The sequence below is a fragment of the Diceros bicornis genome, chromosome 3 (assembly GCF_020826845.1).
Source record: "Diceros bicornis minor isolate mBicDic1 chromosome 3, mDicBic1.mat.cur, whole genome shotgun sequence".
Lineage (NCBI taxonomy): Eukaryota > Metazoa > Chordata > Mammalia > Perissodactyla > Rhinocerotidae > Diceros > Diceros bicornis.
Window position 1 is genome coordinate 78,817,564 of NC_080742.1, and position 24,737 is coordinate 78,842,300.

The following is a 24,737-nucleotide window of genomic DNA, read 5'->3' on the forward strand; positions in this document are numbered from 1 at the left end:
AAACTGAGGCCCAGGGATATGCAGTGACCCGCCCCAAATCATATAAGGGGTTCGTGACAATCTACTTTTAAAGGCATCCCCTGCCCCATTTTGCTCTCTTCTGAAGTTAGAGAATGTCTTTGTGTTAGCTGTGTACTTTTTTCAGTCACATGTGACAGAAAACCAACTTGAAAAAGCTTGAGGAAGAAAAATGAAATGTGTTGGCTCATCCCCAGACCTGGGGTTGGGGTGGGGTGGCTAGGTCCACCTGAATCACGTGGCCTCAGAGTCAAGAAGGGGTGGTCCTTCCCTCCACAAGGGAAAATGGAAGTGCTGTTATCAGAAGGAGGAGGATCCTGGGCGGGGCAAGTGAGAGATGGTGGACTACATCCACCACGTGGCTGCCCCAAATTCTCATAGACTTCTCTTCCCAGACACACAACTGTACTATGTCCGACCTTAAACACACTTGCCAAAGGAGACTCCTGAAGTCTCGTCCAGCTACTGCGGCCAGCCATTCTGACTGCACCTGTTTGTGCTCTCTGCAAGGATCTCCCTTGTCCGCTGTCCCCCTTTGATCCCTAAAGTGGACATGGGGCACTGGTTCTCCTTCTGCCTCTTTAACAATCCATTTTCTAGGTTTTAGTTTGGTGGTGGCAGGTGGAGGGGTTCTCTGATCATTGCCTTAGAGCTTCTGTTTACTGTGCCTGGGCATTCTCTGGCAACAAGTCTGCCATGGATAGTTGTCCAGTTTGTGCACTGCACAAAGGCATTCTGCTAAGAGGATGAGGGACTATGACTGCCCAGAGAGGGAGGGGTCCCTTTCTCCATGTCGCATAAAGGCTCCCCTAGGCTAAAATTGTATTGTCTTCTGACAATAGCAGCACTTTAAGAGTTTGGTAAGTGCATCAGTTAGAAAGCTTTTTACAGGAACAACAGAAACTTCAATTAATAAAAACGAAATGTATATTCTTTCCTATTATATAGCCCAAAGGTGGGGCAACAGACTTGACAATATCCAGAGACAGGTGCCTCTTTCTCAAGAGTGGGGAAACGTTTGCTAGAAGCTTCCTTGCTGGCCTCCCCTCACATCTCATTCGCAAAATGGGGTCACATGCCCGGCTCTAAACCAATCACTTGCGAAAGAGAAGGGATTTCTCAGTTGTCTTAGACCACTCTTAGAATCTGTCCCTGAGCCGGCAATGGGGTGGCTTTCCCGAGGGGTGACACCTACACGCAATCTGGGTTTGTTCAGCCCGGAAGAAGAAAGGAGGGACACTGGGAACACTAGTCAATGTGGCTACAGCAGGCCTCCCTCTGTTTGCATCCGGTGACCTGTCCTTGGATCTAGACTCCAGCCTGGTGGTTTCTTTCTCATGCGAATAGGTCTTGGTGCTCTGCCTGTTCCTCTAGCTTTCTGCCTATTGGCCTTCGTCTTGGTGCTTGCCTTGGACCGAGGCAAAATAAGCTCACGGGGTGGGAAGGCAGAGCTGTGGCCCTCTGCCCCAGCCTCCATTCTAGCAAATTGGTCTTTACCAAGAGGCAATTTTCATCTTCCTGAGGTGCTTTAGGGGGGCCCAGGGAATTAGGCTGAACCTCCACCTGAGACCCAAATTCCTCTGCCACTGTGCTTTCAAGCTTCCAGCCAGTGTGGGCTTCCATTTCAGCTTGCAGCATTGAATTAATCTTTCCCAACCTTGCAAGAAAATAGATTATATGACTGTTGGACACTTTGGATTGCTGGCTCGAGGCAGCAAGAGGCCCTCTTGGCAAGGCAGTCTCCCCGCCCCCCTCCACCCCTCCCTTTTCCAATGGGCTTATCTTTTCTGGAAGGAATTCACAGAAGGCCCAAGAATTCGCCAACATCCCCCAACATGTGTAGTGTGCATGAAACAGAGTCAAAATTATAGGACAGCTTTAGATTTAGAAATAGAAAGAGAAATATTGTGTTCCTAATGCAAGCTAAAGAAAGGCTCTACAAAACCTTCTTTCCTGGTGGGGAACAGATTAGAAAGCTTGAGACACTGCAGGACACTAAGGGATGAGGAAGAGTGTGAGGGACGGGTAAGACACGGTTCCTAGTAGGAGGAAATTTATAGTCTCGTTGGGGAGACAGAAATAACTCTCCAGGAACAATTAAGGAGGAATGAATGTGAGTTTGTGTTCAAGCACCGAATAGTGTGATAAACACCCCTTCCCTTCTCTGCCTGGCAAAATCCTGTCATTAAGACCCAGGTTAAATGTCACTTTCTTGGTAAAGTCTTCCCTGGACCCTCCTGTGTGTGCCCATAGTGCTGAGTCCATAGCCTATGCTACTTCTCATGCCATGTCACAGAGAATGTGCTGCTCAGGTCTCTTACAGCGAGGAGAGCATCCCCAGTAAGTCTCTTGCAAGTCTAATCCTGTCTTGGCAACAGCTTCTTGAAGCACTTGAAAATACAAGTTGTTTGGTGACGTCTGTCTCCTTTGCTAGACGGTGAGCTCCCTGCGATCAGGGACCAGTCTGTCTTGGCCATCATCCCAGGGTGGAACATAGTACCTGGCCTGGAAGGATGACTGAATAAAGGGATGAGCATTCAGAGAAGAGGCAGACTTGTGAGAGAGAAAGAAGCCAGAGGAAGTTTTAGGGAGGAAGTGAGCCTTGCCTGGGGCCTGGAGGGCAGGAAAGGAAAGACACAGTCTTTGTGGAGGCCCAACATCTGTTGAGGATGGATTCAGTGTTTTATCATCTTCCCAGAGCTAGGCTCCGGAGACAGTTGTGAGTAAATATAATGGGGTTGCTCTGCCTTGGCATATAGGAGGGTGTCCAGGTAGGGTGTAGGGTAAAGAGGCAGAGGGAACAGATGCAAACCAGAAAGGGCTGCCTTGGCTGTCATCAGTGCCCACGCCTGAGGCCTTGACACAGAGCAGGGCCCCCAGATGGTGCTAGGGAACTGATGGGGGCCCCTGTGGATTAGAGCGGATCTGCCTTGGATGTCTCTGCAGTGAGATCAGCAGCCAGAGCCAGAGCGAATTCCCCTTTGTGAGTTCCAGTTTCTCCTGTACACTGTGCGGTCTCAACAGGGGTCTGGCCCTGGTTCCCACCACCACACTTTCTAGTCAGATGACATCCGGTTACAGTTCCCATCAAGAGCAACCCTGATCCCTGAGCCCGAGCGGTGGGGGTGGAGGGAAATGCTGGAGAGAGCTGGGCTCCTGCCCCAGTTGCTGCTGCTGTGGCCTGACTCCCACGAGGCTGCTGAGGCTGGTGGGAGCGGGGCTGGGAAGTGCCCTTCAGGGGACGGTACTGCAGAGGGGGACACGTGTGCACAGGGTAGGGCAGCCCTGGACAAAGCCAGTGCGGTGAGGAGCCAGCGGGGACAGGAGCTGTATGGGAGCAGAGGGTCCCAGCTTGCTCTGTCACATGAACAAAAGAACTGGCGCTCAGGGACCTGGGAGAAGGGGACACCTGCACGAGGCCCCAGCTAGTGAGGCCTCTCCGGAGTCCTGGCTCCCTCTCTACTGCCTGGTCAGCAAACTGGAAGTGCCCAGGGCTATGAGCGAGCAGGGTCCCCGCTGAGGCCTCCAGCCCAGCCTGGCCCCTCATGACCAAGGGGTTGGGGCCAGGCTTATCTTTCCAGCTGCCCTGTTCCCTGCCACTTTATCAGGGAGGGTGAGAAGGTGTCAGAGCTCAAAACTCCCATCCCTCCCTCCCCGTGGGACAGGGCCCAGGTGCAAGGGGAGGCCCACTCTTGGGCACAACCGGAAGACCTCTGTCCTGGGAGAGTTTAAAAAGCCCCAGGAGCCTCTCTCCGCCTCAGTTGACCTTCCTAACTGGCTGCAGCATGCAGAAGCTGCTGATTTTGAGTGTGCTGCTGGGGGCTGTCCTCGGCAAAGAGGACTTTGTGGGGTAAGGGTGTGGAGAGGAGGAGAGGGTGCTCAGAGGGGAGATAGGGAGGACTTGGCCCCCAGCCGGCATCTAGAGGAGACAGACACACAGATGCATGGGAAGATGGCCAGAGAGGAGCAGACTAGCCCACCCTGGGAGGCAGGCTGACTGGAGACCAGGGCTGAGAAGGGGTCCGGTCTCTCAGGACAGCCTCCTGAGCCCTGGAGAAATCTGAGCTCTGAGAAAGAATTTTCAGGAGAGGAGGTGGGAAGAGGCCTAGCTGGCTTTGGCGGGAGAAATAGAGTATAACTGGGACGGGGACTGCAGCAGTGTCCAGAAAGTTCCAAGGAGCCCACGCCTCCCATTGCTAAGACCCCTTGTGCTTCCCCCTGCTCAGCCCAGAGGACGAGGTGTCCAGGCCAGCCGCTGCCCTCCTCCCACGTGGGGAGTGTGCATGGCCAGTAGGGGCTGCTCAGGCCCTCAGTCTCCCCCTGTGCTCTGCCTAGGCACCAGGTGCTCCGAATCTCTGGGGCTGATGAAGCCCAGGTACAGAAGGTGAAGGAACTGGAGGACCTGGAGCACCTGAAGGTCAGAGGAAGCGGGGAGCCCTCCCTGAGGCCCCAGGGTACCTCTCAGGCTAACTGGGCCCACTCCAGAACCCCACTACCCCTTGGGACCTACTGGGGCCTGGGCTCTATCTCCCCAGCCACCCAGAACAGAGCCATGGGACTGATCCTTGTTAGGAAGTGACTTAAACCCCGCCCCCTTCCAGAATCTTGCTGCCCTTGAGCATCTGAGTGAAGGGGGTACGCCCGCTTCCAGTACTTCTCTCTCACTTGCTGTCTCAAAGCCCCTCCTCTCCGCTTCCTGGGCCATTTCTCTGACCACACTGGACTTTGTCCAGTGCCCAGGGTTTCCCTTCAACCTCTGCCCCTAACACCCATGCCTCCTCCCCAATTATACGGGAAATTCTGGCACCAACAACCCCTCCCAGGCTGGCCCTTTTCCAGCCCGCTGTGACGGTGCCAGCTCTTGTCTTCTCCAGCTGGACTTCTGGCGGGCCCCTGCCCAGCCTGGCTCCCCCATCGACGTCCGAGTGCCCTTCTCCAGCATCCAGGCTGTCAAAATCTTCCTGGAGTCCTATGGCATCGAGTACACGATTATGATCGAGGATGTGCAGTCGTTGCTGGATGAAGAGCAGGAGCAGATATTCACCTCCCAGGCCCGGACCAGCTCTACTGACAACTTTAACTACACCACTTACCACACCCTGGAGGAGGTGAGGGACACCTGGGGCCACTCCCCACAAGCACCAAGCTCTTCATCAGGCTAGCAGAATGCGGCCAGAGCCAGGGCCAGTCTGGGTGTGCCTGGCACCTGCTCTGCCTCCCTGTGTCCTGGGCTGTCTGGGTCGTGGCTCCTCTGCATTGCAGAGTTCACAGGAGGCTGGCTAACGGAGCTGCTAAGGGAGGCTCCCGGGTGCTCGGAAGCCATTAAGCCCTCCCTTCCCCACCCTTCCTTCTCAGATCTATGGCTTCATTGACTTGCTGGTGGCTGAGAACCCACAGCTTGTCAGCAAGCTCCAGATTGGCAGCTCCTATGAAGGTCGTCCCATCTACGTGCTGAAGGTAACGGGAGCCTGCAAGTGGATGTACACGGGCACACGTGCAAGAACGGGCACCCACATCTGTGCGTAGGTTCCCCCGGGTGAGCCCATGGTCACAGAGAACACACTGTTGTACTAACTCCCTGTGCCGACATTTGGGAAGGTCTGAATTTCCATGCTGGTCTAGGTGTGCGCATATCTGTACACACACAGTTTAAACTTTTAAGTGACCCGAGTGTTTCCAATCAAGTGTCACATTGTGGAAAGTATCCTGGAGGCAGAGTAGTCCAGATAAAATGTGACCTCCCACAGACAACTGTATGCGCAGCAGAACAGGGCGGGGCCCTGAAGTCTGGCTGAGTCATATTTGCCCCAAGGCCAACATGAGGGCAGGAGGCCAAGCTTTGCGGGATCCCCGGCCCGACCCCAGCCCCTATACCCCACCCGAGTGATGGCCCCACAAACAGAGCGTTAACTGGAGATAGCCAGAGAGCAGATGGCCTCTGGCCTGGGGTGCTCTCGCCTTCAAGGAGGTGAGATGAGGCTCCAGCTGGACCACTTCCCTGCTCTTCTTGTCCAGTTCAGCACTGGGGGAGAAGACCGTCCCGCCATCTGGCTCGACACAGGCATCCATTCCCGGGAGTGGGTCACCCAGGCCAGCGGGGTCTGGTTTGCAAAGAAGGTAAGCCTAGGGAGGTGAGGAGGGCTCTTGTCTGGTAGGGCATTGGTGTCTGAGGCCCACAGAAGCCCTGGCCTCCCCTTCCCATCCAGAAGTGGTGACCGTAGAGGGAGGTTGAGGACAGGCGTCCATTGCTTTAGCAGGGCTGATGCCTGGTCTGGCCCACTCTGCCTCTCTGCCCCCTAACCCTCCACCAGATCACACAAGACTATGGCCAGGACCCAGCTATCACCGCCGTTCTTGACTCCCTGGACATCTTCTTGGAGATCGTGACCAACCCTGATGGTTTTGCCTACACCCACAGCACGGTACAGGCCTTCTTCTGTTCTTGAGGAAAGCAGGGTGGGCCTCTAGCCTCCAAGGTCCACAAGCTACTCACCCCTAATCTCCACCCCCAGTAGTCGAAGGAGGGGCACACACCTGTCCTCCCAGGCCAGGGGTTCTTGACCTCGGCGGTCTTGGCTTCTGGGGCAGGGCATTCTTTGTGCGCGGGGCTGTCCTGGGCATGCAGAGTGTCGAGCAGCATCCTGACCTATTACTCACTAGATGCCAGTAGCAACTCCCAGTTGAGACAATCGAAAACGTCTTCAGACATTGCCAAATGTCTGGGTGTGGGGGGACAAAACTGCCCTCAGTGGAGGCCCACTGCCCCAGACCTTTCTTCCTGGTTCTATTTTATTTTTATGGCAGATACAGCATGTTTCCAATTAAATGTGTCTGGGGGGCGCCTCATGCGTTCTTCACCTGCCACCAGTAGAACCCTCTGGTCAAATGCCCTCCATTGTTTCCTCTGTTCTCCTTCAACCAAGAGCCCCCTTTGCAGACCTTTCTCCCTGACAACCAATTGGAAGTGGTTTCTGATCCCACACTGTGTCCACACCCAAGCTCTGGATTGGGGAGCTTCGTGTTGATGGAGGCCGCTCGCAGCCCACAGTGCTCTCTGGGGCTCTGAACCCCAGCCTAGCGCGGTGACCGACAAGTGTTTGATTCCTTCCTCAGAATCGCCTGTGGCGCAAGACTCGATCCCTTACTTCAGGCTCCTCCTGTGTCGGGGTGGACGCCAACAGGAACTGGGACGCTGGCTTTGGGTGTAAGGCCCAGTGTGATTTGGCGAGCAGGGATGGGACGACCCAGAAGGGCTTCTTACCCTCCTTTGTCCTGTTGCCCTCAGCAGTGAGGGTGGGGTGGGGGTCAGCCCTTCCTTTGAGGCTCTCAGTGAGGAAGGTGGCACTCTGAGATTTGCTTGTCCCTAGTCTGTAAAAAGAAACTTCCTTCCAATGGAACTAAAGTCTGACACCTATCCAGGGTTTTGCTAGGGTAACTTCAGCTCCTTCCCTCCGTGGTCACTTCTCTACAAGAACCTGTCTGGCTTGAGTTGCCCTTCTTACCTCCCTGGGCGTGGCCATCAGCTCTGCCCAAGCCTGGCTGTGGACAGAGGCAGGACTCCCAGGTTATAAAAGGCCTCTGGCCTTTTCTTAATCCCAGGGTCGGGGTGAGCCCTCCTGCATCCCACCTCACCCCTAACTCCATGCAAAGAGCTGGAAGCCATGGGAGCCACAACTGCTTGGGTGTAAGGAATGCCCGCTACCCCTCTCTTCTCCCACAGTGGCCGGAGCCAGCAGCAGCCCCTGCTCAGAGACTTACCACGGCAAGTCTGCCAATTCTGAAGTGGAGGTCAAGTCCGTCGTGGACTTTGTGAAGGACCATGGGAACATCAAGGCCTTCATCTCCATCCACAGCTACTCCCAGCTCCTCCTCTATCCCTATGGCTACCAAAAAGAAGCAGCTGCCGACCAGAATGAGCTGGTATGTGCTGACCCCTGCTTGCCCTCCGACCCCACAGGCGGCTTTGGGCGGGTCTGGGCTTTCATCCATCAGACTTGTTTAAGGCCTGAGGGCCTACACCCTACCACCCCTTCCTCCCGTGGGACCCTGATGGCGAGGAAGACTGGCAAGGCAGACTAGCCTCGCTTTCTGTCTGGGAAACTGAGGCACAGAGTGGTCGAGTCACTTCTGTCACATGACAGAGCAAGGGGCAGGGCTGGACTTGGAGCAAGTTGTACTGCAAGTTTGCACTTGGAGCTGCAGTGTGACCAAAGGGCAGTGAAGTGCTAGCCAGACATCCTGCAGGGTCAGAGGATTGTGGGGCTGCTGAGCCCCTGGGGCTGACGCTGTAGGGCCTACCAGGCCCTGTGCTTTCTGCTAGGGGCCCGCTTCTGCAGGGTGCTCACTCCTGGGTCACCCGGCCAGCCTCCAGGCTACCCTGGCCCTGCAATTCCCGGGGCCTGGTGTTACTGGCCATGACGAGTGGTCTTGCTTGGCTTTGTCTCCAGGATCAGGTGGCGAAGTCTGCTGTGGAGGCCCTGACCTCTCTGTATGGGACCGAGTTCAAGTATGGCAGCACCTACACCACAATTTGTAAGTGGGTGCATGCTCATGGTGGCCCCGGGAGGAAGCTCAGCTGTCTCTTCCTGCCTGAGGGAGCATCCCTCCTGGAGGAAGTAGCCAAGGGTGCCTAGATCTGGGAGCATGGGTGAGGAGAGCGGCTCCTGCCGTGCCTGACAACTGCTGGGTTGGTGGGCAGTGGTTCCCTTTTCTGATGGGAACTCTGCCTTCTTCGATATCTTCAGAAAAACGTGTCAGGTCTTCTGAGAACTCTTGTCCTCTTGTCTTGGGGTTAAGACCAGCTTGATGCATGGAGCAGGTGGAGAGTTCTGCTGGTATTTGTGGAAATTCAACTTAGAAAAAAATATTCCTCCTCCAATGCCCTTCAATTAGAGAATATATCCCATCTTTTCCCAGTTTACTTGTACATGCAATGCCCCTGGGAGGAGCGCTTCCAGAATGGAATTGAGTCAACCAGTGTGTATGGTGCACCTCCTCTGCACCAGGCCGTGTTTTGTGTGCTTGGGATACAATTGGGAATAAAATCAGCAAAGACTTGGAAACTTACAGTGTAGCCAGGGAGACTGACAATAAACACGAATAAGTAAATGATACAGCATGTTAGGTGATAAGTGCTCGGAAGAAAAGGAAAAACTAGAACAGGGTGAGGGGACTCAGGAATACGGGGGGCAGGGGGTGGATGTGGGGTGAGCGGGTTGAAGGGCCTCACTGAGTGAGTGAAATGCGGGCAAGTGTTGAAAGTAATGAGAGTGGGAGCCAAGATGCCATCTATCTGGGGAAAAGCCTTCCAGGCAGAGGAACTTTCTAGAGCAAAGGCCCTACTGTGTGATCTGGCCTAGCGAGTTGCAGGAATAGCAGGAATAGCACGGAGACCCACGTGGCTGCAGCAGAGTGAGAGCAGGAGACTGTAGGAGACAGGTGGGGAGGGGGGCAGATGGCTCCGGCCCTGAGGGAAGCAACAAGTTTGCCTGCTGACGGGAGGCAGGAGTTCTGAAGAGGCAGGGACAGGGGCAGAGGTGGGAGGGCGGCATGTCCCCCTCGCAGACTTCCTCTCACAGACCTCCTGCCCCTGCGCCCAGGTTTCGGCGGGTGAGTTGGTCCCAATCTTCCCCAGGGCTCGCCTTGCTTTTGGGACTCCAGGTCTTCTTTGGAAACTGTTTCAACCCTGAGTCGAAGGTTTTTGCTTCATTCAACGTGATCAAGTTAAATTCTGATATGCAGCCACCTCCCTCTCCCCTGCCCAATTCAAAAGCAGCTTCGTTTCCCACTGTTGACTGCATCTCTGGGCAAAGACAGACAAAGGGCTTTTGCTTTGACTGGGGCCCTTTGCACTTTCCCCTGCAGACCAGAGCCCTGGGGCACAAATCCCAGTTGCCCAAGTCGGTGACTCTGGTATCTTTGGAGGCTTGACCAAAGCGGCTGTTGGACGGTTTTCAGTGGGGCTTTCACAGTTGCAGGAACTTTCTTGCATCCCCCAGTAGAGGAGAACCGCTGCTGGTCCACCTCCCTGGGCCTCTTTGGCTGAGATCCTTTGCGGGAGCTTCTTGGGAGGAAGCTAGGCTGCTTGGTCAACAGCAGGCGCTTAGTAGACGCCTACTGCACGAGGCTCCAGGCTTCGGACTGTTAGCCCGGCCCGTGTAAATATTTCAAATTGATTGACCTTTGCTCTCCTGTTTCTGCCCCTGCCCCAGACCAAGCTAGTGGAAACTCCATTGACTGGGCCTACAGCCAGGGCATCAAGTACTCCTTCACCTTCGAGCTCCGGGACACCGGGCGCTATGGCTTCCTTCTGCCGGCCTCCCAGATCATCCCCACAGCCCAGGAGACGTGGCTGGCACTTCAGACCATCCTGGAGTACACCCTGAATCACCCCTACTGAACTGGCCCCTCGGCCTCTCCCCTTCCTCCTCTCTGGCCCCACCCAGACAACCAAATAAAGTTTGAGCATACATGGAACAGAATCTCGGGGCTTGCGTGTGGGAACGTGTGTGGCGCCTCGGCCTTTTCAAGTTGGGGCAGAAGTGATTTAGTTCCTGCAGGCCTCACTGGAAATGTGTGGGTGGTTAGACTAGATGACCCCTAAATTCCCCTGCATTCCAAGGTCCTGTGATGTTGTATCCAAATGGCGTCTGTTTTAATTAGACCACCCTGAGCTCAGCTCATCAGTGGGGTGATTTGCTCATACCTTAGGAGCAAGCAGCAGCCACAGCTGCTAACCAAATGCCCGGCACCCCACGGCGGAGAGGAATTCGGCTTGTACAATAGTCTAGCTAGTTGGAGCCATTCATCTACAAAAGCAATACCCCTGTGTATGAAATAGAAGGATCCTGGTAGCCACTGCTGTCCCAAATAGATGTTGCAGCCGGGCAAAGCAAATTTCTATAAAACACAATATGGTCTCCCACTCCTGAATTAAATTGGAAGAAAACAATTAGGTTAAATGGAATCATTTACAGAAGATAAAGAACACCAATCCCAGGACATTTTATTAACTGTAGTATATCACAGAGACTGTGCCTTTAGGGACAGTAGTTTACTTTTCATTGCCACGTCCTTTCTAGCATCTTTCAGTACATTGTCTCTGCTCCCTCTCCTGTTCCATTCACCATAACTCCTTATCATTCACAAAATTTCTCAAACACAAGGCTCTCCTCTTGATACCCTCCACAGCTCCTAGAATTTGGCTTTCCTCCTTTGGCTTGGTGATTCTGATGACTGTGGTTATCACACTTGGTGGCTAGCACCACAATACCTAGGGTATCTCAACTTTTTTCAAAGCAAGAATCTACCTTTCTTTCTTCCGAATCTCTTAAGATGTGAATGTGGAGCAGGGGGTTACTCCCACAGAAGTCGCTGGGGTGTGGGTGGGGGTGGATTCGTGGCTCCCCAAACAAGGGGTCTGGGGGTGAGGATGGCAGCCTCTCCCTGCATCTGCCTGGTGAGGTGTCACAATCCATCCAGCTCCACTGACTTAAAAGTCTTGTCTTTTCCACATAAAATGGCCTGAAGGTCAAATGCTTTTTTTTTTAAGGGACAGTTGGGGAATTTTCATCTTGGAGTTTTTATTTTAATAGTTTTTTTTTGTTATCAAACATTCTAAAAAACAAAAAGAATGAGGCTGATACATATGTAAGTTTATACATATGTAAGTTTATGAGGCAAGGTAAGTGGTGTTTCAGTCTTTACAGAAAGATGCCCTAATGATTTTACAACACTTCCTTAAGCGATCTTTTGGGAAACATTTGCCACCAATCTACGTAGATAAGCTGAAACCCATTTAAGTGCTCACTTTGGGCAAGTAAAAAGCTGATCTTATTTTTTGTTTAATAAAGACTATAAGTGAAAAAATATTGTTAGCAAGACAATATATCATTTTACAAAATTGTTTTACTTAGATTTCAAGGGTAGAATTGCTTAATTTAAAACAAACTGTGCTCTCTCATAGCAGGGACCACTTTCTTTGCTATTCAATCTCCAAAACCATCAACAGAATTTGACATATAAGATGCCCAATGAATATTTGTTGAATGAATGTTCTCTACTTTATTACTAAGGAACTCATGAATTTTATAATCTGTGTATTGTAGGTTTGCAAGTTATTTTGAATTCTCTGAGTTGTAGTTTAGAAAGTAAGGCTCTGAGAAAGTAAGAGTTTAAGAAAGCTGAAAAGACAAGGAATGAAGCACCAAAACGAAAATTCCATGAGGGCAGGGATTACATTGTTTTGTTCAACACATAATCCCTACTGTACATGGTACATAGTAGGCACTTAATAAACGCTTGTTAAATGGAAACATCGAAGTTGTTAATACCTTTTTTTTTTGTATTTTCAAGTGTAGGAAGAGCCTTACATTTTGTCTGCGATACATATTTTTACAAATCTATAAGTAAAAAATTTTTTATTTTATAAATAAAAACACAAAGCTAAAAAAGAAACAATGATTTTAGAAAATATTGCCACATATACGAAAAAGTATTAATAACCTTGAGGGGAAAAGAGCTCTTATAACTAAAGGAGGTTTAAAAAAAAAGACTAACATTTCTCTTTTTTTCTCAAACTTTGTTTTAATGGGTCTCAAAATTCTGTGACAGATTTTTGGTCAAATTGTTTCCATTAAAAAGTACTGATTTTAAAAACCAATAACTTAGCAAAAAGAGGAGTATTAGCATGGATGTTAGCTCAGGGCTGATCTTCCTCACACACACAAAAAATAAACAAAAAAAATCAAAACCAATAACTTAAAACTGCTACACAAACAAAAAACCAAATGGTCCACAAAACATTCTCTTTTCCTTCTAAAGGTTTTACAATGCATTATCATCAACCAGTCTTTTACTATTAAACTTAAATGGCCAATTGACACAAACAGTTCTGAGACCGTCCCCCCACTCATTCAGGCTGGGGTGGCAGATACTGGGGGTAACATTCATTTAGCCTTCTGAGCTTTCTGAGCGGTCTTGGTGACCTCGCGGGTTCTGGCTGCCTTCTTGCGCACTGCTTTGATGACGCCCACGGCAACTGTCTGTCTCATGTCATAAACAGCAAAACGACCCAGAGGAGGATAGTCAGAGACGTTCTCAACACACATGGGCTTGCTGGGAACCATATTAACAACGGCAGCATCACCAGATTTCAAGAATTTGGGGCCATCTTCCAGCTTCTTCCCAGAACGAAGATCAATCTTCTCTTTCAGCTCAGCAAACTTGCGAGCAATGTGAGCTGTGTGACGATCCAGCACAGGTGTGTATCCAGCACTGATTTGGCCTGGATGGTTCAGGATAATCGCTTGAGCCGTGAAGCCAGCTGCTTCCATTGGTGGGTCATTTTTGCTGTCACCAGCCACACTGCCAGGATGAACATCTTTGACAGACACGTTCTTGACACTGAAGCCCACATTGTCCCCAGGAAGAGCTTCACTCAAAGTTTCATAGTGGATTTCAACAGGCTTTACTTAAGTTGTAACATTGCCTGGGGCAAAGGTGACCACCATGCCAGGTTTGAAAACACCAGTCTCCTCTAGGCCGACAGGGACAGTACCAATACCACCAATTTTGTAGACCTCCTGAAGGGGCAGATGCAAGGGCTCGTCAGCTGGTGGCAGGATGCAATCTAGAGCTTCAAGCAGCATGGTTCCACTGGTGTTGCCATCCTTATGCACGACTTTCTATCCCTTGAACCAAGGCATGTTAGCACTCAGCTCCAACATGTTGTCACCATTCCAACCAGAAATTGCACAAATGCTACTGTGTCGGAGTTGTGGCCAATTTTTAATGTAGATGCCGACTTCCTTAACAATTTCCTTGTATCTCTTCTGGCTGTAAGGTGGCTCAGTGGAATCCATTTTGTTAACATCAACAATTAGTTGTTTCACACCCAGTGCGTAAGCCAGAAGGGCATGCTCACGGGTCTGCCCATTCCTTGAGATACCTGCTTCAAAATTCACCAACACCAGCAGCAACAATCAGGACAGCACAGTCAGCCTGAGATGTGCCTGTAATCATGTTTTTGATAAAGTCTCTGTGTTCTGGGGCATCAGTGATGGTCACATAATACTTGCTGGTCTCAAATTTCCACAGGGAGATATCAATGATGATACCATGCTCAGTTCAGTTTTCAGTTTATCCAAGACCCTGGTATACCTGAAGGAGCCCTCTCCCATTTCAGCAGCCTCCTTCTCAAATTTTTCAATGGTTCTTTTGTTGATCCCACCACATTTGTAGATCAGATGGAGAGTAGTGGCAGACTTGCCTGAAACTATGTGTCCAATGTCGATGATGTTATGAGTCTTTCCCTTTCCCATTTTGGCTTAGATTTAGTGGTGGTTTTCACAACACCTGTGTTCTGGCGGAAAATCCATTGCAAAAAAGCAAGACTAATGTTTCAAAAGAAAAATAGGCAATTCCCAAAAGAAGAAACACAAAAAGCCAATAAATGTATGAAAGATACTGATCCTCTGGGTGATTTTTTTGTATCCTAAAGCAAAACAAATGTATCATTTTTCTCCCATCAGATTGGCAAAGAATAAAAAGACTGACAACTCACAGTTATCAAGGGTATGAAGAAATAAGACCTGTCATATACTGTTGGTGGGAGGATAAATTTACTCCACCTTCCCAGAGAGCAATTTGGCAATGTAAATAAAAATTTTCAGTGTATTTGCTGCTTTGACCCAGAAAGGCCACTTGGAAGGATTTATTTTATAAAAATATTCAGGCAAGTTCAAATATATGGACAAGGTTGTAATAATAAAAATTTAAATATAAAAGAAAAGAACCTAAACAGATACCAGTATTGATACTGATATGACATGTTTACACAATGGAATATCATGAAGCCATTGAGGTCTCTGTTGACATGGAAAAACGGTCAAAAAATACTAAGTGAAAGAAGCCAGTAACATGATGGAAATGTTCTAAAATAGGATTGCGGTGATGGTTGCACAACTCTGTAAATTTACTAAAAATAATTGAACTGTATACTTAAAATGGGTGAATTTTATGGTATATGATTTATACTTCCATCCAGTTGTTAAAGAAAAAAAAGAAAGCTGGTTACAAAATAGTATGTTGAGTACAAATCTCATTTCTGTTTGAAACACACACACCATTCCCGGAAGGATATATTCCCCAATAATAATTGTGGTTAGCCTGGTAGTGGTGGTGGTTTTCTTCTTTATACTTTTCTGAATTTCTTGCAATAATCTTTTTAATCAGGAAAAAAAAAAAGCTATTTCAAACACACCAGATAACCTATGTGTAAAGTTATCTAATAGCAACTTATTATCAACATCAAACCTCTAAATGGCCATTTAATTTGTGCCCAGATTCTTTTTTATAATTTGTCTAAACTCATTTCTTCTGCTCTGGCATCATATTTCACCATCTTGCCCAGAACAATGCAATTGTCTTATCTTTGGAAAAATTTACACTCCAGGTAGAGCTAGAAGCAGCAGCGTTTCTACCAAGGAGAGGGGTGACTCGTGTCTTCCAGTTGGGGGACGTTCCCTAATCACTCTGCCATGGCTCAGATGAAAATTCCCAAGGGCCCTTTCTGCTCACATTCAGTTCCCATAGCAATCTGGGGAACTGATTATGTTAATGCCTATTCTCCAGGGCTTCTCAAAAATCTTTATTTTTAAATGAAGTCATTTTACTTTTTTCCTAGACCATTATATATGGTTCTCAAGGTGGCCTGTGGGCCATTGGTGGTCCATGAATCCTTTAGGTGGTCTCTTGAATTAACACTCAGATCTGCATGTCTAGCTTTCTGGCTTTGGCCTGAAGTTAAAATTGAAATGTCATTGAATACAATCCAGAGATGACCTCACTGGTCCCTCAGCCAGTGCAGGGCTATGCATCATCTCAGCAATTGTTTTGCAAGGGCAAGTGGGACTAGGTGGATTTGAAGATGCAGACGGACTCCTGCTCTGAGGACTCTAAAGACAAAACATCATTCTGTGAACACACTAAGACCCAGATGTTTCTTACAGGAAACCGATAACGACCAACCATGACATTCACATTGGCCAGATGAAGGACAAGCTCTCAGAAAAAGGCACAGAGGCCCCGTCAAATCTGAAAAACTGTTAAAGGGTCATGAATTCTCCCCAGAGCTTTTGGGATCCACATAAATTTGGCAACTCAAATTGTGAGCATCATCTAACAACCCCAGAGACCGAGACTGCCAAATGTTTATTGCCAAACTAAAAGAAGAAAATTAAAAGTCTCTGAGTAACCACAGTGTTGGTGTTCAGCTATAGTTTTAGAGGAGGGCAGTGGAGTAAGAGCTCTGCTGACACGGACGGAGGCACAGAGCTTGGCCGCTACTTCCTCCCATGAAACCCAGGCCTGCGGCCATGAGCCAATTCACGTTTCAGCCTAAATCAGAAACATCACCACAAAGGAAAGGAAAGATCAGACACAAATCATATCAATATACTTTATTGAATGACTAGATCAACCTATCAGGAAAACAGCTGACTTTTTTCCTACAATCTAATTAAAAGTTTGTAACTCTCATTCCTCAAGTGATACCTCATTAGGTGTTCATTAAGAAACAAAACAAACTCAGAAACCCTGGAGCACCTGTCTTCAAGATAGGTCACTAGACACAGACACTGGAAATATGGAAATACATATGCTGAGGAGCAGAAGTTTCAGTCCCTAAATTTCTATCGCCTTCTGTCCAGGCAGAGGTGGAAAACTTTCGGTGGAGTCTCAGGTAATAAGAAGGGAAGCCAATAGCCAAGAGAAAGTTACATTTTTGTTGGTAAATTCGAGGCATCACCAAGGGAGAGCATGGCTGCGCCTACCCAGAGTGGGCAGCGCAGAGTAGAGTGGCTGAACAAACTTGCTCTGGAGCCACAACTTTTGGGCTGGATCCTGGCTTCTCAAGCTTCTCGGTGAATCAAAGCAAGTTGCCTAATTTCCCTCAGTCTCCTCACCTGAAAATGGGGGTGCCTAACTCATAGGAGGACTGTTGTGATAATTAAATGAGTCAAGACTTAAAGAATCTGGGAACACTGCCGAACGTATAGTAAGCTCTCCATAATACTTGCTAGTATTATTATCTTGACATTTTCAAGATTTGAAACAAAAGAGAAAAATAACTCACTCTCAGATGGGGATGGTGTGCAACCTGTATTTGATGAATTCTGAAGGCTCCTTTGAGGCTAGGGGACCGTGAAAACAGGCCTGGCCGACTGCAGACAGCCAGGGTAACAAGGCTCCTAACAGCTCTCGGGGTGCCTCCTGCAGAGGGTAATCTAAAAATCTCAGTGCTGTGAATGCCTCTCCTACAAAAGCAGGATGTACCAGGGGATAAAAGATAACAAGGTTTCCGGGTCCCCAGAATGGCAGAGCAGTGTTGAGCGGCCACCACAATGTGCATTACATCCCAGACTTCAGTCTTCACAGGTTCAAATCATTTATCCACACACCCTTATTAACAGCCACTGTCATATAGTCTTGGAACTTATAGTCAAAATAATTTCAAATCATTTAAAAAAGAGTCCATCAGTCAATAGCATTTAATAAGTGACCTCTGTTTGCCCCACATTTTACCAAGTGCCTCAGGATGTTACACAGGTGGAGAGAATTTGCTTTTGCGCTCAGAACAAAAAGGATCAGCATCAGAGAGTGAGACCATAAGAGGACTGCGGGGTGACACATATAGTTTTGTAAACACTCATAAAATCATGCACTGAATCCTGTTCTGTCAGAATTCAAAGCTGACAAATTTCCACCATTACATATTTCATGCTATAACTGACCTGTGTACCAATTTAAGGACACCGTAAAAACAATTTCAATAATTACTACAATTCTAGGAAAAGATTATTACCCAAATGTATTCTGAACACTCTGGAAGCACAGCATGTCTCATTACTTTTATAGGAAAAATATTTGTTAATCAAAAAATTAATTGAACTGCATATAATCATATCATCATGCCCACATAATTAAACTGATGAATTATAATCCACGTTTCTGATGTTTCTTGAAAAAAAAGAAAAGTATTATGAGAGTTACATCTTTGAAAGAATTGTGAAGAAAATAAACACACATTAAAGACACTGAGAACATTTTGGAACTTGGGGAAGAAAGGTTCTTAATGATTATCCTCAGAGCAGAGAAAGGGAGTCATAGATTTAAATCTAGGTGGACAGACATTAATTATCCCCACTAAAAAAGTCAGATAACATAAAAGAGAGAATCTATAACCAATATATAACATGACAGAAACCAAAACCAACACAAGAAAAATTACCTACATATTTCTTCCTAGCCTAGGACTCTGATTTCACTTATATTTCACAAGGGAATTAGAGAAAAGAAGGTTTTATTTTGTTCTGTGTTCTTGGTGAGTAGCCTAAAGTCTTAAGAATTTCTGTCTAATCTAAATAGCACCACAGGAAAAATCCCTCAGCAACTAATGAACATTATTTGTTCTCTTCTAATTCTGATTTACACCAAGTCCAATATGATTGTGCTTGTTCTGATTTTCTACTAAAGGTAAAAAATAAAATTACTTTTAGGCCATTTGAATCATTCTACTGCCTTTCAGTAGATTAAACCCGATGTTATTACAGCCCAAGATGTTCTTTTGTTTTCAAATAAGTAGTGTAGCTTTCCCTTCCCTCCCTCCCCACTTCTTGCTTCCTTGCTTCTCTCCTTCCTTCCCTCCTTTCGTTCTTAAATACATACCCCTTTAAAGCACTGAATGTGTTATTTAGACTTTGGCCATCACTGTTCCTCAGACGGAGCTGTAGTTGTACCCCTCTATGTCTCTATGTCTTTGGACATAGACCAAGCACCTTCCATCTAGGGGGTCATGAGTTCCCAGGCAAGGATAGCTCATCAGCCTCTGAGACACTGACAAGAAAGTCCTGCTGTAATGTGTGGAAGGTGGCCATCGGTCCCTGCCTGAGCATGAAGAGAAACCTGGGCCTTCTGACTAGAGAACCAAGCTTCCTTGCCCTAAATGGAATGATTTCCTGATTCATTTATACAAAGAATACATGCCTTCCTGGGAGACACAGCAGAAAGACATATTCTTTCAAATTACCCCAGTCCCATGTGGCTCCCCCAAATCATCTCCATAGAGAGGAAGAGAGAAGTTGGCAGATCTCAGCATATTAATAGCAAACAACACATTAATAACTATGTACTTTAATCTTCAACATTCATAATTGCACAAAGTATCACTGATCACTTAAATAATACATGTCAGTTAATCTAATAAAAAAACTAGTAAAGTAGAACATTCGAAGCAATACTCGAGCATGTAAAAACTGTCTGCAAGTGACATTTAACACACAAAGTGCAGAATCAGAATAGGTCTTTGAGGAGCAGTTATTTAAAATTCTTACCAATAGGGCAAAGCACTATGGCGAAACACACATATATATATTTAGCCTTTCACATCTTTCAGCTAAATGCACAGCAATTCTAATAGGTTTGGCAAAATTGACTTTCCATATAGACACAGTAGTTTCTAACATTCTAGAGTTGTTTGGTGATGGGAATGCAGAATAGGAACAAAGGGGGACTACCATTTACTTTCAAAATAGAACCGAGTGGGCAAATCTACACTCTTTACTAGTCAACTTTGAAATGGCATAACCAGAACTTTGTTATAGAGAAAAATATTTTTTTCTTAAAAATGTATATGTGTCAAAAATGGCTGAAAAGTGTGTCCATGCTAGGGGAAAGGTGAGTGTGGAAAAATTTGCATTTTTTAAAATCTATGCTGTAAAGAAAATAAAAAGCCAGAGCATTTTGGCATTAGCAGAAGGCTGAACTAAGTTCTCAGGCAATAAATTTATAGGGAAACATGACAGGTTCCTCATTAAAGCTATGTGTACATTGGCTGAATTTTATACAAGATTCTTGAATCTTGTGGAAAATTGGGCATGGCTTGACATCTGAACAATGTCCCTGGTTTGTTTGATTTCTAAAGCATTGGAAAATGTTGCACTTTGGAAATCAAGTAGAGAAGGATAAACACACTAAAACAGGACTGGGCTGAATCTGAAAGTTCTTTTTCCATATGTCTCTATGAGATATTTATTACCTTTATTTCTCTTACAAACACAGCCCCCCATGCTAGAAATACTGTGGTACTTTTTTTTTTTTGGTGGTGAGAAAAATAGTCCCATTAAGGCAAATCTTACCCAGCAGCAGTAACCACCTAAGGACAGGCAATTTTCAGTTGGCTTTTCAGAAGCTGGTTGCCATGACAAAGAGCACAATTTATTCCTTAGTCCCTTATCACAGCTACAGATCACAGACTATAAAAATTAACAAGGCTCTTTTCCTTTTCCTGATGATTTCAGAGCTCCTCATCCTTACCTGAGGTCTTTGTTCCCCCAATTAAATGGAATGAATGTCAGTCATCTAGCAATTCAATTAATGCTGATTCAAAATTCTGGCCCAAACCAGAATCTATAATCACAACCTCCTAATCACAGCTCAGTCATGAGAATGAAAAGTAAGCAGGAAATTGCACTAATTACTCAATTAGACTAATACTGTATTTTTAAGCAAGGGCTTAAGGGGCTGTCAGCTCTGACAAAGGATCGTGGAGTCGTCCTCACCTTGTGTGCCTGTGGTGGCCCCATGGAAACTGATGTTTTCAAGTGGCCAGAATTTCCACCCCTCTAACACAGATGGACCCGAGGTGGGTAATGGAAATTTACAACTGATAAACCAACCACTAATGAGGGACAGCTCTGGGAGGCTTCGATGGCTCTCAACACAGCCCCGTATAATGGACGGGGCCTTCCTGCAAGGGGCCCCATGCCCTGTGAGAAGGCAGCTGAGCACACATTACCACCTGTGCTGGCTCCAGGAAAACACAGCGAGGAGGAACATTCAGGGAGCGTGAGAGCTGCTCTGCTAAATCTTAAACTTGAGCAATGCTCACAGGTAACGGCCTCCACACTCACAACAGAGCAGCACTGAGTGGGTGCTCCTCAGCCAGTGGGCTCACATCAGGTGGAGGGCCTGGGGGCGGCTGAAAGCCAAGAATCATCCCGTCCCCGAGGGACAGCTTCCCAGGCTGCAAAGCCTATCTGGAGAACCTTCATGAAACCAAGAACAGTGAGCAAAAAAGAACTGGTTGGGAAGAACGCACCAGATGTGACTGAGGTATTTACAAAACACAGGATATATACCAAAACAAGCTGGACCTTATTAAAATAAAACAAGAGCCTAAAAAAATGAGACTCTTTTTGGCTACTCAGTTTCAGAGATTAAATATTCTGTAAACAATAGGGAGGACACTAGAGCCTGTCATGCCTCTGGTTTTTGTAAAAATCCTTCCCCAGTTGGATGTGGGAAAGGAGCTGGAGACAGGAAGAGGGAAGAGGGCCTATCACACACATCATCGTCTTTCCTTGTCTTTCCTCCGAAAATGACCAACTTGGGCACTGCTCAGGGGTTCTGGAAGGAGAGAAAACATTTATTTGACTAAGACAGACAAAGTCTTTACTTCCAGGGTTTGCCTTGCAGGTGGCCACTGCCGAGTGAGCGGGGGTTCGGGTGGCTGGCAGGGCCCCCTGTGGGCAGGTTCTGACCGCTGCGGATACTGCGGGCGCCTGGAACCTTGGAGTCTCTTCCGGAAGCATTAGCTTGGCTCAGCCGGCCTGAAGGGAATAAGAAAGCAGGGAGCAGAACTGTAAGAATGACTCCAGGGACAATCTGCCAAGTACACTTTTAAGCTAATGAAGTCTTATGCTTACAACCACTTTTAAGCGAATGAAGTCCTATTCAGCATCTACTTTAGGCTAAAACCTACTCTTCATCCTTAAGATCAACTTGAAGGTGCGGAAGGGGGCAGGAATGAAAGGAAACCTAGATAGCTTTTCTTTCTTCCTCTCCATTATCCCCAACCAACCTAGCCTGTCCTTCCTTTCTGGTAGAAGGGTGCAGGAGCGATCAGAGAAAGAGAAGAGAGAGGAGTATTCAAAGGTAAGGTTGGAAGTGTCCCCAGAAGCAGCAGAAGGAAACAAAAACTTTCCAGGCAGGAATCCGAACGCCTTAGCTAAGCCTCCCAACTCTGTCTGAGATACACACTTCATTTGACTGATAAATTCTCTTCTCTTTCTACGGCTGTGTGTAATGCCTAATTCTTGCCACAATCTGGGATCACTTCCACTTGCACCCCCACCCCCTGCACAGCACCTGCACACTCCCCCTCCCCCACAAATATTTTAAGAATTTGAATATATTATAAGAGATCAAGCTTTTCATCTGATAAGGTGATGTTCCAAGTTGCAAATCTCAAGCTCGACACAAAACATTATCTCTAAAGGTCAAAATATCTTACTAGGATTGTCTGCAGGACCCTGATCCTCTTCCAAGTAGTATTCTATCTTTCTTAGGTCTTCCGGGGTAAATCTCCATTTATTCTCAGCTGGTGGAGGCGGCACTTTGGGGCTGGATCGTTTCCGGGCAGAACTAGGAGGAAGGGCCTGCTGGCAAGATGCTGGCAGGGAACCCGTAATCAGTCCTTCTGGGAATTTCTGAGCTAAGACTTTTAGACCTGGGTGTGATCAGAAAAAGCAGCATTAACATGGTGAGGCCAAGGCAAAACCTGGAAAGGAGCCTGCACCTCTCCTAATCTTTGGTCTCTGAGTCGAGGCCAACACAAGGACGTGAAATCTTAACTGCTTCACCATTAAGTAAATTACACCAGAAAATGTCAGTTGTTACGTGGGATTCTGAGAATTCCACCAAAAATCCTTTTGCTTAAGTCTTGAGCATTAAGGCTCTGTTACAGAGCCCTAAAGCAACAGCATTATTTCAGGAATTAAAAACATGTGCTGACGGAGCTAATGGAATTTTCACGTAACTCTCGTCTCCTTTCAGCCAGCATGGTTTTCTGTCTTTCCTGAATACTCAATTCTGAGCACGAAGAGGAAAGAGGTGATGGGGGAGGGGCTGAAGGATTGTGAGTCCAAATGTCTGTCATTTAAGTCCTAAGCAGAATACAGTCCGGCTCACCTCCAGAAAGCATGAAGAGGTTTTCAAATCCCCGCTCACACATGGTGGTGGCCGCCTGGCTGGCCAGCCTCTCATCGTCGTCATACAGAATGATGATCTTGCCGTGGGCATTTTTCTAAGAGTCAGATGAGTTAAGGTTTGACTACACTGAGCTAATGCTCCTAGACTGTAAAGAAACCCTCTAGGAACTAAGAGCTGTCAACGTTCACCTGTCTGAGTTCAGGGAACATTGGACGACTCTACTCTTTACCCAGCACACCAGCAGGTACTGGATTTCTTCCTGTCATGGAAACCACACAAGCTGGTATTCTTTTCTTTTATAGACTAATACTACCATGGTCCAAGACAGCACTAGTTACACACTCTAGACGCTTTAGCTCTGTTATACTTAACAACCCTGGAAACTAACTGTTTAAATCTCAATTTCACAGATGAGGAAATAGAAAAACTTTTATGTCCAATATGTCCACTACAGCCTTATTTATAATAAATAATATGTAAGTAATATAATATATATAATATAATATGTAATACAATGGTTTAATAAATTATAGTAAATCTGAAGATGAGCTATATTACATCAAAAGTGGAGTGGGGAAATACATTGTCATATGAAGTGAAGAAAAGCAAGATACTAAATTATATATCCAGTATGATTTCTACTTTGTTAAAAAAATACATAGAAGACAGTCTGGAATAAAATATGCAAAAAATGTAATTAGAGTTGTTCCACTGGGTGATTATTGGAGATTTCAATTTTCTTTCTTTCTTTTTTTTTTGGTGAGGAAGATTGCCTCTGAGCTAACATCTGTTGCCAGTTTTCCTCTTTTTGCTAAGGAAGATTAGCCTGAGCTAACATCTGTGCCCATCTTCCTCTATTTTGTATGTGGGACCCCGCCACAGCACGGCTTGATGAGCAGTACGTAGGTCCACGCCCAGGATCCAAACCCACGAACCTCAGGCCGCTGAAGTGCAGAGTGTGAACTTAACCAGTCACTACGCCACTGGGCTGGCCCCTCAATTTTCTTTTTTATGTTTTTCAGTATTTAAATTATTTTCTTGTATGACTATTATGAGCAAAAAAATTAAAATCTTAAGAAGAAAAAAGTTAAAATAGAAGGAAAAAAATTAAGTTCTTTAAGTTTTAACTTGGGAAAGCTTTCTGGGGGAAAAGAAATTCTTAGGACTAACTCTCAACAGATCATAACCTTTAACGTAAATTTTTCTGGCCCACTGCAATATGGCTTGGAAGCATCTGCCTTAACAGGCTACTCAGCAACAGCTAAGAATCCAAATCTTAAAATATGCTAAGTAAGCTAATTAATATCAAAGGTCCTTCACAGAGTTTTCTTACTAGGAACATGATTCATGATAAGTTTGATTCTTATAATCCTCATAACCTCAACTCCTTAAAATACAACAAAGGATACATATTCAAGAATATCATTTGAATAAGGGTTCATTGTTCTAGACAGAGTTGCAATTGGGTAACTGTAAGCTGCAAAGAGAAGAAAAAGTTTAGGAAGTTTGTAGCTCTCTTAGTACAACTTGGCCCCAATTTCCAGCTGGTTTAAAGTCTAACTAAGAGTTAAAAGAAATATATTTTCAAAATCAATGAGCCACAAACCTACATACTTTTGTGAAAATAGAAACAGGACACTGAACAAAATAAGAAGCTTCACTTCACTGTT

The 24,737-nt window shown here is 46.7% G+C and overlaps 2 protein-coding genes and 1 pseudogene across 7 annotated transcripts in view; 1 reads left to right on the top strand and 2 right to left on the bottom strand.

Annotated features, from left to right (window-relative positions):
• Positions 1-3,803: 3,803 nt before the first annotated feature.
• CPA1 (carboxypeptidase A1) lies at positions 3,804-10,417 on the top strand. Its single transcript, XM_058529994.1, has 10 exons — positions 3,804-3,868; positions 4,354-4,435; positions 4,893-5,126; positions 5,374-5,475; positions 6,034-6,135; positions 6,330-6,440; positions 7,132-7,222; positions 7,739-7,938; positions 8,466-8,550; positions 10,230-10,417. The coding sequence occupies exons 1-10, from the start codon at positions 3,804-3,806 to the stop codon at positions 10,415-10,417; spliced, it is 1,260 nt and encodes a 419-aa protein (XP_058385977.1).
• A 2,533-nt stretch (positions 10,418-12,950) lies between these two features.
• LOC131397181 (elongation factor 1-alpha 1-like) lies at positions 12,951-14,391 on the bottom strand (annotated as a pseudogene).
• A 4,802-nt stretch (positions 14,392-19,193) lies between these two features.
• The window catches only part of CEP41 (centrosomal protein 41), a 45,342-nt gene continuing 39,798 nt past the window's right edge, over positions 19,194-24,737 (bottom strand). For all 6 annotated transcript variants that reach the window (XM_058530037.1, XM_058530032.1, XM_058530052.1 and 3 more), the window contains 4 exons: positions 24,477-24,544; positions 23,047-23,161; positions 22,370-22,585; positions 19,194-21,686 (listed from right to left, as the gene is read on the bottom strand). In XM_058530037.1, coding sequence (XP_058386020.1) covers positions 21,529-21,686; positions 22,370-22,585; positions 23,047-23,161; positions 24,477-24,544 — 557 coding nt within the window. In that variant the 3' untranslated portion in view covers positions 19,194-21,528. The remainder of the gene's footprint in view (positions 21,687-22,369; positions 22,586-23,046; positions 23,162-24,476; positions 24,545-24,737) is intronic.

What these genes read in the sequence shown, in the direction of transcription:
- CPA1 (XM_058529994.1), top strand. Translation starts at nt 3,804, where the DNA reads ATGCAGAAGCTGCTGATTTTGAGTGTGCTGCTGGGGGCTGTCCTCGGC. An exon ending in GTCCCATCTACGTGCTGAAG is followed by an intron (nt 5,476 to 6,033) that starts GTAACGGGAGCC and finishes CTTCTTGTCCAG; the next exon opens with TTCAGCACTGGGGGAGAAGA. An exon ending in GGGTCTGGTTTGCAAAGAAG is followed by an intron (nt 6,136 to 6,329) that starts GTAAGCCTAGGG and finishes ACCCTCCACCAG; the next exon opens with ATCACACAAGACTATGGCCA.